This window comes from Peromyscus californicus, unplaced genomic scaffold (genome assembly GCF_007827085.1).
Source record: "Peromyscus californicus insignis strain IS unplaced genomic scaffold, ASM782708v3 Scaffold_9__1_contigs__length_137607984, whole genome shotgun sequence".
Taxonomy (NCBI): Eukaryota; Metazoa; Chordata; class Mammalia; order Rodentia; family Cricetidae; genus Peromyscus; species Peromyscus californicus.
The window spans coordinates 21,772,940-21,786,889 of NW_026294617.1; the positions used below are offsets into that span (position 1 = coordinate 21,772,940).

General features: G+C 43.1%; 1 protein-coding gene across 1 annotated transcript in view; it reads left to right on the top strand.

Moving 5' to 3' along the window:
- The first annotated feature begins 245 nt into the window (after positions 1-245).
- Larp1b (La ribonucleoprotein 1B) overlaps positions 246-13,950 on the top strand; it is a 102,389-nt gene continuing 88,684 nt past the window's right edge. Inside the window, 4 exon segments of the mRNA XM_052730731.1 lie at positions 246-866; positions 9,921-9,979; positions 10,706-10,765; positions 13,053-13,227. Coding sequence (XP_052586691.1) covers positions 353-866; positions 9,921-9,979; positions 10,706-10,765; positions 13,053-13,227 — 808 coding nt within the window. The 5' untranslated portion in view covers positions 246-352.

Below are 13,950 nucleotides of genomic sequence, written 5' to 3' on the forward strand. Positions count from 1 at the left end.
GGGCAGTTACCGGCTCAGGCCGCGCGCGCCTCCGCGTATCGCCCAAAGAGCCTTCAGCCTGGCTGGAGCACCGCGTTGCCGCCCGCGCCCGCTGAGGGCTCGCGGCTCGGGCGCGCCCGGCGCGTGTGGCGAGCTCCGGCCGTGCGCTGCGACGAGGCCGGGCGGCGGGCGGTTAGCGCTCCGCTCGGCGGGCGGGGAGGAGCGGCACGCCGAGCGCTGCACGCCTCGGCGGGCGGGTTCCGCGTCCCAGGACCGAAGCGGGTCGGTGCCCCCGTGTAGAGAGAGGGGCGGCCGGGCTCCCTGGACCCGGACGGCCCCCGGCTGGGCAGGAGGCTGGGGCCAGGGGCCGGCCATGTCCGCTCGCGCCCCGGTGCCCGCCGCTGCCCCCCGGGAGGACCCGCCCGCCGTGGCCGGCGACCGGGACGCTCTGTTGGCAGCGGCGAGCCGGCGGGCGGAGCAGCCGGCGCCCGGCGAGCGGGAGGGCAAGGAGGCGAGGGAGGAGCGGGCCGCGGCCGCCACCAGCGCGGGGGCGCGGGGAGAGCCGTCGCCGGCGCTCGTGCTGGGACACAGCGTGCCGCAAGCGGCCGTGCCCGTGAGGCCGCTGGCGCTGCACCTGGCACACAAGGCGCGCGCGCCCGGGGGTCCCTTCGGCGGGGAGGCCCCACCGCTGCCACCGCCGCCGCCGCCGCCAGCACCGCGGGACCCTCCCGAGGACGCCCAAGAGGACCCTGCGGCGGCCGGCCCCGAGGACAAGCCGCCGCCGCCGCCGCCGCCAAAGGGGAACCCGTGGACCAAGAAGCTGCCGCAGCACCTGTCCCCCGTGGGCACCGGCGCGCCGCCGCCCGCTCAGGACGCCCCGGAGGCCGGTGAGCGCGGTCCGCGGGAGGTGTTGGGTTCCTAGGTGTCATTCACCGTGCCCATTTACATAAATGGACATCTGGGAGAAGGAGCGACAGGAAGAGGTGGGACCTCAGGTTCTCCTTGACGGGTAGGGGCACGGCGTGGGTGACTGGGCAGCGCGGCCCGGCTCGGCTTGTGCCTTCACGTGTCGGCGACCTGGACGCAGCGAAGACAGACTGTGGGAAAGTTTCCGTGAACTTGCCAGAGTGTAAGCGAGTCAGAATAAGCGGGTCTGTGTGTAAGTGGAAGCGCGACCGGGCTCGCTCGGGAAGTAACTGGTGAGAGGAGAGGTCCCCCAAGGCTGCTCGGGCGATGTGGCCGTGAGTGAGTGTAGCTGGCATTAAGGTGATTTTCGGTTGCGTTTCAGAATGCCTGACAGGACAGTTGATCGGGAGTCTGGATCGCACGGCTGGCCTCACGCTAGCCTGCGCATTAGAGATCGGGTTGTGCCATTGCGTTCGAATGCTGACCAGTGCAATATGGCCCTTGGGGCTTTATTTGGGTTGCAGCGACTACAGTTTAGAAAATAAGATTAAGACTGGCCTGTACTTGGTGGCGCACGCCTGTAACTCCATCGATGTGGAAGATTAGGCGTCCGAAGCCAGAATGAGCAATTTATTTTACTAAAGTCTTAAAAAAAATGGAAATGCTGAAATGAAACTTCCCATTTGTTTTTAAAATTAAACTGTACTAAAATAACTGGGCTTTTTATGTGGAAATTGAGGCTGTTGGCAAGTTTTCGCTGTTCTGAGGAGAGTCAGTGGAATAGCCGAAGTTTGAGTATGTTTACAGGGTTGTGGGGGTCAAAGGCGGTGAAGGGATCCTGTACAAATGTGATAGTCCTATCTCTCCTGTAGGGGGAGATAAATGTTGAACCAACTTACTAGTCTCTTAGCTTTTGCACGGAAATCCTCATTATTTTGTTGTTGTTTTGTTTGCTTTTTGAAACACGATCTATTTGTGTATCTCAGGTTGCTCTGGAACTCTTGATTCTCCTGCCACTGCCTCCTTCCAGTTGCTGGGATTATAGGCATTCGGCTCTCCTCATGAATTCTTACTAAATTTTGGCACTTTAAAGAAAAAAAACAAACACTGAATTTTGCCTTCCGTTAGTATTGGCATAATTCTGGCCTAGCTGAAAAGAGCTGTTTACTACCATTGCTAAGTGAAGAAAACATGCTATGCCAAGCCTCTCTAAAATTTAGTAAGAAAAGAAAGCCCTTGTTGATTGCTTTATTGATGGTTACCTCTCCACGTCTAGATTTGTACTTATTGAACTACCAAATATGAAGCCAGTTTTTATAAACCCAGTTTTTTAGAATTTTCAAAGTGAGACTTGGGATTCCTTTTTTTTTTTTTTTTTCCCCCTTCGTATGCTGGGGATGAGCCCAGGGCCCAGTGCTTTATTATCAAGCTGTATGTGCTGATATCCTACACCCCCCTCCTCAGGAATTTTAATTGCAAATTACTTGAGAATGTCCCTTGGATCTTCAGTCATTCTTAGATTAAGAATACCGTGATGCTTAATGGGAATATGGCCCATACCTGCGTTTCCAGCAGGAGTATCATGAGTTTGAGACCGGTCTGGATTACATTCAATGCCAGAATCTCAGGAAATCAAAAGGAGCTTGGTCTGGTGGCTCACTCTTTAATCCCAGCACTCTTGAGAGAGTGACAAGCAGATATCTGAGTTCAAGGCTAGCCTGATCTACGTAGTGAGTTAAAGGACAGCCATGTAGGCTATGTGGGGAGACTCTGTCTCAAAAACAAGAAAAAAAAAATCAAAAGGAGTTTCAGTTGTATCGATGTTTCTTTATTGACAGCTCTTACTTCTTGCAATATTACTCTACAATATTAACGATGCCTTTCTTCAGATCTATATCAGGGTAGCGACCCTGGCTCTAAGCTCTTCCTCCACAGTGTCTAATATGTAACCTAAATAAGAGATTGTGGTGTAGGAACGTACAAAATAAGTAGGTGATAGTTTAGTTGTTACTAACTAGCTAGTTGACTTTGGCAAGATTATTGATCTTGTAAATTAATGACATGGCTGGGTTCATGTCTTCTATTTGTTTTTTGTTTTGAGATGGCATTTTCTGAATTAATCCATGCTAGCAACAAATTCAAACCTCCCCAGTAGCTGGGATGATGGGCATGAAGGAGCCAATTTTTTGTTTGTTTGTTTGATTGATTGTTTTTCAAGACATGATTTCTCTGTAACAGCCCTGGCTATCCTGGAACTCACTTTGTAGACCAGGCTGGTTTCAAATTCAGAAAGATCCACCTGTTTCTGCCTCCTGAGTGCTGGGACTAAAGGCGTGTACCACCGCGCCCATCAGAGCCAGTTCTTAACACTAGAGTGCTTCCTACATGCAAGCTAGGTGCTGTGGCCTCTCATTTGCCAAAGAAAAATGAATAGGATGATATAGGGTTTGGGCAGATGGCTCAGTGGTTGAGTGCTTACTGTTCTTTAAGTTTTTAGCACCCACATCAAGAGGCTCACCCCAGTTCCAGAGGATCTATTGCTCTCTGATCCCTGAGGGTGTCTGCACATGGGTGGTACACAAAAATAAAAGTAAAATTTTCTAAAATAGGAAATAAAAAAAAGAATGAGATGTGTAATGGCACATACCTATAGCCCCAGCTACTCAGAAGCTGAGGCTGCAGGATCAACTACACCTAGGAGTTCGAGACCAGCCAGAGCAATATAGTGAGGCAGGGCTCGAGAGAGAGGTAGCTCAGAGGTTAAGAGCATATAGTGCTTTTTCAGAGGATCTGAGTTTGGTTCCCAGAACCCACGTTGTGTAGCAAATAGCTGCCTGTAACTCCAATTCCAGAGAATCTCAGCACCCTCTTCTTACCTCCTTGGGCAACTGCACTCACATGCACATACACACAGATAAACACATAATTAAAGTGAAATAAAGTAAGGCCCAATATCAAAAAGAGAATAATAGTAATGATAAATAATCAGATATGTCCAGAGATCATTTAGGATTCAAAGGATGCAGATTAAGCTATATTAAATTAGCAATCTATTGAGAGGGTGCTTCTAGAATTTATTTTACAAATAGGATACTCTTGAAAGAGAAAGAAAAGGATATTAATCCCAGCTAAACTGTGCTCTTACTAATGAAGGAATTACATCCACAAATTTTTGCCATAAACTCTGTTATCAGAGTTAGATACATTATAGCAAGCATGTGGAGTCTTTAGGATACAACCTTGAACTTTATTACATTTAGTGTGTGTGTGTGTGTGTGTGTGTGTGTGTGTGTGTGTGTGTGTTTATGTGAAGATCAGAGAACAGCTTTGAGGGATTTGTTTCTTTCCTTAGATCATGTGTGTTCTGGGGATCAAGCCCAGGTCAGGCTTGGCAGCAAGCTCCTTTACCTACTTAGCCAGCCATATCGACAGCCTAGCTTTCTCTAGACAAAAGTGAGGCAGATTCTTGATGGCTCACATGTTTTGAGACACTCTTCCACTCTTAGGATGGCTCTGATAGTGTATTGCTGTTTCTGGGAAACCAGATAAAATACTTCAGCCAATGCCAGGGCCACCTAGGGATGTCTTGAATTCAGTATTGAGACTTATGATCTAAGATCTTGGACTATCTTAAGCTTGTGTTAAACAGCTATAATTTAACAACCCTTCATTAAGTAACAGTCTATGACTTGTTAATCACTTGCTTTTAGCTGCAGTTGTATAGTAAAAATCTGTCTTATAGTGTAATTTCACAAAAAATGGGAATATAAAAATACTGATATTTTGCTCATTTATTTTTCATATTTATTCTTTGACCCTGGTTGTTTTGAGAAAGGATCTCACTATATAGTCCTGGTTGGCCTGGAATTCACTATGTAGACCAGGCTGGCCTCAGATCTATCTGCCTTTGCCTCCCTAGTGCTGGGATTAAAGGCACGTGCTATCATGCCTGGCTTTGTTGCTATTTATCAACCCACTTTTTTTTAAACCCCAAGTAATTTTGCTGTTAATACCTTCATGAAATACATCTTAAACAAATTATATATATATATATATATATATATATATATATATATAATTTTATATATATCTCCTTATAAAAGTAAAACTACTGGGACTCAGTTGGTAGAGTGCTTGCCTTACAATAGCTCAGCCTGTGCATTTCATCTCAACATACACACACTACAGAGAAGACCCATAACTCTTGATCTTTTGATGTTCCCTTCAAAAAAAGTTCAAAAAAGTCATGTTACTGATTAATCAGTTTACCGATTTTTTTTTTAGATCCTTCTAGTAATTACTTTCAAAAAGTATATTCTATAGGTGTGCTTGGAATGTAAAAATTTCATCTACCATTTTTTCATTTAAGGTACTGTCTGATTTTTAAATTTAATTTAACTTTTGAGACTGGGCTTTGTGTACCTCAGACTGGCCTGAAACTAAGTAGCTGAGGCAGACCTTGAATTTCTGATCCTCCTGCCTCCACTTCCTAAGTGTTGTGGTTCAAGGCCTGTGCCACAGCATCCCCACAGTGACGCCCCGCTGTCTGGCTAATCCTTTATAATCTAGACTCACTTCTGAAATTGTGGAGTACTCCATAGACACAGCGCACATAGCTAATTAGGGACGAACTATTGAACCTTGCTTCTTCTTCCCTTCCCTTCCCTTCCCTTATCTTGACAGAGCAGCATTTTATAGGTATCTTTTGTATTTGTTTATGCCTTTCCCTGGGGTCAATGTAGAAATAAGGTGTTATACCACGGGTATTACTGTTCGACACATTGCTTTCCAGGGACTGTAAATTGATATTGTTAGCATATGAGAGAAGTAAGTCTTTCCTTGTTTTTTGAGTTTGGGGTGTTTTCTGCTTATTTTAGATGAGAGTCTTGCTGTGTAGCTCAGAATTGACCTTGGGTTTTTGTTTTTTTTCTTTTTCTTTTTCTTTTTTTCTTTTTTCTTTTTTGAGTTTCTTACCTCAGCCTTCCCACTGCTAGAATTATAGGCTTGCACTACCAACCTGGACTTTGGCTTTTTTATTTTATTTTATTTATTTATTTATTATTTTCCTTTTGAGGAATTTTTTTTAAGATTTATTTATTTTTATTTTCTGTGTTTGATTTTTTGCCTGAATGAATATCTTGTACCACCTGTGTGCATAGTGTCTTCAGAGGCCAGAAGATGGTATTGGATCCCCTGGAACTGGAGTTACAGACAGTTGTGAGCCACCCTGTGGGTGCTGGGTCTTCTGCAAGAGCAACCAGTGCTCTTGACCACTAAGCCCCAAATAATATTTTTACTGGAGATTTAGGTTTCTTTCCCTGTGGTCAGCCCCCCTTTTCTTTTGTCCTACACTCCTGTTATTTTTTGAGATTATAATATTAATTACATCATTTCCTCTCCTTTCCTCCCTCCAAGCCCTCCTATACACCTCTCCTTGCTCTTTTTAAAGTTTGTGACCTCTTTTTTCATTGCTATACATATATTCATATTCCTATAAATAAAAAGAGCCTGCTCTGTCTGTATAATGTTACTTATGTGTATGTTGTCAGGGCTGACCATTGGTACTGGATAACCACTTGTACTTTGCCCCGGGGGACTCTTTCTCCCTCTCTCAGCATTCCTTCGTAGCTTGTAGCTCTTTGTGTAGGACTGAGGCTTCATGGTCATCCCTCTGTCCACTTCGGCATGTCTATTATGGTGTGGCCTTCGTTCAGCTAATGGTTAGGTAGTCATATTGGTAAGACTTTATGGGTGTGGCTTCTGGCATTCCTGTGAGACCCAATCTCACAGCATACTCCCTAATCCTCTGAGCCATAGGTGAGTGAGTTGTATTGTAGTCCTGTCCAATGGGCCTGGGCACCACAACTCTGCATTTTGATTGATTGTGGTTTTCTTAAAAAGAAGTTTCAAGTTTCCCTGATGAGTAGGGAGAACTACACTTGGGTATAAGGACATATTTAGAATGTAGTTAGGGGGTATGCTGGTTTAATAAAGTGCTGCTTGTAGGTTCTCCTCCAAGATTGGTAACTTCACCAACCCTGAATAGCTGGCTAAGGTTCCTGTACCAGGCATGATTTCCTTGTTGTTAAGCAGGTCATAAGTTTAGGTAGAGACACTGGTTACTGCCAACGTATGTGCTCCTGCATTGCATATTCTTTGATATGTGTTATTCATATGCACATGTACACATATATGCACATACACATACTATCTAGATAATCCATGTACTTGTAGAGTATTATAGGCACATTCCACCATGCCATGTTACCTTCTTTGAGAAATATTCTTTTAAAAAGTATATATAGTTATTTAATTAATTAATTTGAAACAGGGTCTCTATGTACCCCGGGGTATCCTGAAACTTTAGATGTAGACCAGGCTAGCCTCTCCAAATCTGCCTGCCTCTGCGCTTAGGAGGCATAGATCAAAGCTCTGTGCCACTACACTTGGCTGTTATTTTAGTTTTAATTATGTGTATGTGTGTGGGAGAGATGTGTATGTGCCTACAGAGGCCAAAAGATAGCATTGAATCTCCTGTAGATCGAGTTACAGGCAGTTATGACCTGCATGACCAAACTCAGGTCCTCTGGAAGGCTGTTAACTGGGAGCCATATCTCCAGCTCCCCTCCCCACTTCAGAGGGAATTTCAGATTGCAGCCAGCCTAGTTTTGAACTTTGGTAGTCCCCTGTTTCAATCTCCCTATTGCCTTGTTGATAAGTGTTCTATATCCTATTTAAATCTATTTCTAGCTTTATGATGTGGGAGAGGCAGTGTGTGTGTGTGTGTGTGTGTGTGTGTGTGTGTGTGTGTGAGAGAGAGAGAGAGAGAGAGAGAGAGAGAGAGAGAGAGAGAGAGAGAGAGAGAGAGACTCTTACTGTAGCTCATACTGATGGCAGACTCCTAGTCCCAGACTGATAGGGCTAATTGTGGTGGCTCACACCTGTAGTCCCAATACTAGGGAAGAAAGCAGAGACAGGGTCACTTCAAGTTTGAGGCTAGCTGGTCTGCATAACCAGTTCCGTGTTAGCCAGGGCTACACATCCAGACTCTGCCTCAAAACAAAACTCCAAATAAATAAATAAATACCCTCCCACAAAGTAAGTTAAATAATAAATGAGTAAGTGAATGAATATAAAAAACACAACCACAGCTTTAAAAGCCTTAATTTAAAGACAGTTTTTATGATCAGCCATTGTGCTTTCTTTTAAGATAAGGATAGGTGATGCAATGGTTGTCTGTTTGCTTGTTTGGGGGCACTGACCTCGTGCATGTTGGGTAAGCTCTCTACCTGCAGGCCCAGCCCATAAATTTCTACAGAGACCTGTTAATTTCCTTTTTGTGGCTGGATTCTGGGTGTCCTGGTGGTTTGTTTGTTTGTCTTATTTTTTATTATTTTCGTTTTTTTTTTTTTTTTTTTTTTTGTTAACATTAACTGGCATTATTTGAGAAGAGGGAACCACAATTTAGAAAATTCCTCCATAAAATTGGCCTGTAGGCAAGCCTGAGGGCCATTTTAATGAATGGTTGTTGGAGGAGCTAATACATTGTGGTGCCACCCTGGGCTGGTAGTCCTGGGTATTATAAGAAAGCAGGTTGAACAAGCCAATAAGCAGCACTCCTCTATGGCCTCTGCATCAGCTCCTGCCTGTCTATTCTTGCCCTGGCTTCCCTCTGTGATGGACTGTTAACCTGGAAGTGTAAGATAAAACAAATGCTTTTATCTCCAAGTTGGTTTTGGTCATTTGTTTGTGGTTGTTTTCTTTGTTTTTAAAAAATTTATTTAGTTTATATGTATGAGCATTTTCCTGCTTGTATGTATGTGTATGTACCATGTGTGTGCCTAGTGTCCACAGAGGTCAGAAGAAGGTGTTGGATTACTTGGAACTATATTTATGGATGATTCTGAGCCACCACATGTGTGCTGGGAACTAAACCCGGGTCTTAGCAAGTGCTCTTAACCACTGAGTCATCTTTCTAGCCTCTGGTAATGTTGTTTTACAGCAACAGAATCCCTAACAGAGATACTAGGTATAATCTATTAAGGCTGCCAAACCTGTTTGTTTCCTAGAAGTAGTTTGAAGTCCTAACCCCTTTTCTAAGTGTTCCTTGGTATTATATAGAATAATTCATCCTGTCACAAAATGAGTTGAGGGCTGGGGCAGTAACTGGAGGTAGAACACTTGCCTTCCCATTTGTGACATGGCAAAAAATAAAATTAAAAGAGAGAGAACGAGAAAGTGGGTAGAATAGAATTTTACTTAGAAGTTACAGTGTCAATTTTGTTATGTTTTCTTTTCTTTTCTCTTTTGGGTTTTTGCTGTTGTTTTGTTTTTGTTTTTAACACAGGGTTTCTCTCTCTGTGTGTAGCTCTATCTGTCCTGGAACTCAACTTCGTAGACCAGGCTATCCTTGAACTCAAAGATCCGCCTGCCTGCCTCTGACTCCTAAGTGCTGGGACTAAAGGTGTGTGCCACCACCACCCAGCATGTTGTATTTTCTTTTTCCTTTTTTTTTTTTTTTTTTTAGTTTTTCAAGACAAGGTTTCTCTATGTAGTTTTGGAGCCTATCCTGATCTCACTCTGCAGACCAGGCTGGCCTCAAACTCACAGAGATCTGCCTGCCTCTACCTCCCTAGTGCTAGGATTAAAGGCATGCACTGCCACCACCCGTCTTATATTTTCTTAAAAAAAGGATTGGTCTGCCAGCTTAGTATAAATTAGTATTTTCCATTTTTTTCTTTGTTTTTTTAAAACTGTTTTTCTGTGTAGCCCTGGATGTTAGATCTGCTTGCCTCTGCCTCCCAAATGCTGGGATTAAAGGCTTTTGAGCCCCTCACTGCCCTGCCAGTATTTTCAAATGTGGATAATGTTTGAATTTGCATATTATAGTTGATATCTTTCTAGGAATTTGAGTACCAGAAACTTGAATTTTGTTGTGAGTGATGACTATGCTAACTTGCCAAAATTGAAATACTTATTTTGCTAAATTTATTAAATGAAATGATTGTAAAAACAATTTTATATATTTTCTTTAGAGCTCAGTTCCCCAAAAATTATAAAAGCGGGAAAACTCAAGACAAAGAAATCCAACAAGGTATGCCTTTTCAGGATGTACTTTTTTTTTCTCTAAGATTTATTTATTTATTATGTATACAGCATATGTGACTGCAGGCCAGAAGAGGGCACCAGATCTCATTACAGATGGTTGTGAGCCACCATGTGGTTGCTGGGAACTGAACTCAGGACCTCTGGAAGAGGAGTCAGTGCTCTTAACCTCTGAGCCATCTCTCCAGTCCCCAGGATGTACTTTTAAAATGTATTGATTTTGAAAATTCTTTTTGAAGTCTGATCCTAAGACCATAGAATTTTTACTTCAAAATGTTTGAGAATTATTTGAATTAACTTGCCAAGTCTACATATAAGTACACAGAGGTGATTTTTAAAATTTGTATTACTTTATTTGATTTTGCTGTTGCTTTTTCCCCCTTTGGTTGAGACAGGGTCTCACTATGTAGACTAGGCTGACCTGAACTCACATATCCACTTGCATCTGCCTCCAGAGTGCTGGGATCAAAGGCACGTGCCACTATATTTAGCTTGTTGCTTTTGCTGAGGGGATGGGTGGTCTCATTGTAGCCCAGGTTAGCCTTTTGTTACCATGGTTGATCTTGAATTCCTACTTCTCCTACTTCTAAGTGCTCAAGATTGCTGGCATGTACCACCATGCCTGGCAACAAAAATTACATTTAGAAATATCTTTTTCTGTCTAAAAATTCTAAAAATCATTTTCAGTTGTAACAATTATTTTATTACATTTTAGGCTAGTGACTTCAGTGATATGGCCAACTGGCCAACACCAGGTGAATTAGTGAACACGGGGGTAAGTATGTATTTAAGTCTTTTAAAAAGAATTTTTTTTTTTTTTTTTTTTGGTTTTTTTGAGACAGGGTTTCTGTGTAGCTTTGGAGTAGCTAGTCCTGGACTAGCTCTGTAGACCAGGCTGGCCTCGAACTCACAGAGATCCGCCTGCCTCTGCCTCCTGAGTGCTGGGATTAAAGGCGTGCACCACCACCACCACCACCACCACCATCACCACCACCACCACCACCACCACCACCACCACCGCCCGGCTTTAAAAAGAAAATTCTTATTTCAACATTATTTGCTGTATTGGGTGTATTTAAAGATATAGCTCATCAGAAGGATTATTTTGACTTGAAACATTCTTTACTACATACATAGTATTAGTGATGAATTTAGTGGCTTAAAGTTTTACCCAATTATAAGATACTGTTTTCATTTACATTTCCCTACCTGGCTATATCCCCAGGAGTTGGTACAGTGTTTACATCACTCTGTGATTTTTTTTTTAACAAAAATTATTAAATTTTATTTTTAACTTAAAAAATTAGATTTATTTATTTAATGTGTGTGTATAAGTGTTTTGCTTGTATGGGCACCATGTGTATACCTGATGCCTGTGGAGGTCAGATGCCTGGAACCATAATTACAGGTGGTTGTGAGAAACTGAGCGCTGGGAATTGACTCAGGTCCTTTGAAAGAGCAACATGCACCAGGTGGTGGTGGCACATGCCTTTAATCAGAGCACTCAGGAGGCAGAGGCCAGCCTGGTCTACAGAGTGAGTTCCAACATAGGCTCCAAAGCTACACAGAGAAACCCTATCTCAGGAAAAAAAAAAAAAAAAAGAGCAACATGCGATCTTAACTGCTAAGCGATCTCTCCAGCCCTTAGTTATTATTTGGGGGGTGGGGGTTGTTTTTGTTTTTTGAGACAGGGTTTCTCTACATAGCCCTTTACTGTTTTGGAACTCACTCTGTAGACTACTAGGCTGGCCTCAAACTGGAGGAGATCTGCCTGCCTCTGCCACCCTGGTGCTGAGATTAAAGGAGTGAATCACCATGCCAAGCCCAAACATGATAGTTTTTTGGGGTTGGTTTTGTGTTGCGTGTGTTTTGGGTTTTTGTTTGTTTGTTTGTTTTTATCAATACAGGGTTTCTCTGTGTAGCTCTGGCTGTCCTGGAACTGGGACTTGCTGTTGCTTCAACCACACTGGCCTTCAATTCACAGAGATCTGCCTGCCTGTTGCTTCCCTAGTGCTGGGATTAAAGGCATGCACCACCACTCCCCAGTTTTTTATCAGAATGTGCAAGTAAACTCATCACTGCAAACAGAGCAATGAGCTTGGCTCCTGCCTGCAAGTGTTGGAGTCATCCCCCTCATCAGCAGGTGTTTGTATTCTCTGTGTAGGTGAACTATACAGTGTAGGAGGCACTGCTGTTTCTTGCTTACTCAGCACCATTGCCTTGAGATTTTTTTTCCCATGTTGTGTGTGTCAGTGATACATTTCAATTTATGGTTGTAATGTAATGTAATGATGGACATTTGAGTTATTGTAAATGAAACTCGATATAAAATTTTGCTTGGATATTTCCTCCCCACCCCCCACCCCACTAGGAGAAGAGTGGCAAGATCATATACTAGGTATTATTTAGTTTTGTTGTTGTTGTTGTTATTGTTGTTTTGTTTTTTAAAGAAACTGGCGGAGGCTGGGCAGTGGTGGCCCATGTCTTAAATCCCAGCATTGAGTCAAAGGCAGGAAGATCTCTGAGTATCAGGCCAGCCTGGTTTACAAAGTGAGTTCCAGGACAGCTAGGGCCACACAAAGAAACCCTGTCTCAAAACAACAGCAGGGGAAAAAAAGAAGAAAAGAAAATTCCAAGATTTCACTCTTACTGGTAGTGTCTAAGAATTCCAGTTACTTCACAGCCTTGGTAACTCTTAATTTGGTCAATTTTTAAAACTGTAGCCATCATAGTAAATATGTAGTTGATTTCCTTTTCTTTGACTAATGATGGCAGCAAATTCATGTGTTGGTGAAATTGGGATGTAACCCAGTACCTCAGACATACTAGACAAGTGTCTACCCTTCCAGGTTTTCATTTGTTCGAGACGGGGTTTCTCTGTGTAGCTTTGGTGCCTGTCCTGGATCTCGCTTTGTAGACCAGGCTGGCCTCGAACTCACAGAGATCCTCCCGGCCCAGGTTTTTTTTTTTTTTTTTTTTTTTTTTTTTTTTTTTTTTTTGTGTGTGTGTGTGTGAAATGTTAATAGAAATGATTCTATTCAGAACACTTTCTTTGTTTTCAGTCTCAGAATGTTATCAGCCAAGGAAATAAGAAGCCACAATTCAGAAAAGAAAAAGAAGAGAAGATTGAAAAAAGAAGCAACAGTGAGAGCAAAGAGAATCGGGAAGCAAAACTAGATGGTCCTGTTGAGAATGTCAGCGAGGATGAGGCTCAGGCAAGCAGCCAGCGGAAGAGAGGTCAGCGGGCCTGTGTCTTCATTTTAACTTGAAGTTTTGGAAGACTGTGTGGTGATGAATTATTAGTTAGCTGCTCTCTGTCATCACATGCGTATGCTGGGTTTTAAACCACCTGCAGCAGGTTTGGCCTGTTTGGCCTTCTATCCTGACCCCCCCCTTTTATTTATTTTGCATATATATATATATATATATTGGTTTCTCGAGAAGGGGTGTCTCTGTGTAGCAACCCTGCTTAAACAATATTCTGTACAAAAAAATGGAGTGAAATTCCTTATAGGTATTCTTGTAGATTTTCTTGGAAAGTTGTGTAATACCGTTGTTAATTTAAAATTTACATTGAAAATGCTTTTTGCTTTTTAGAGAATTCTGAGAAAATGGAAAAACTATTTCTTTAATGTGCATTGGTGTTTTGCCTGCATGTATGTCTGTGTGAGGGAGTTGAGTCCCCAGGAACTGAAGTTACAGACAGTTGTGAGCTGCCATGTGGGTGCTGGGAATTGAACCTGGGTCCTTTAGAAGAGCAGACAGTGCTCTTAACTGCTGAGCCATCTCTCCAGCCCCTGGCTTTCTTATTTATTTGTTTGTTTGTTTGTTTTGTTTTTTGAGACAGGATTTCTTTGTATAACAGCCCCAGCTGTCCTAGAACTCACTCTGTAGACCAGGCTGGCCTCGAACTCACAGATTTGCCTGCCTCTGCCTCCCGAATACTGGGATTAAAGGCAT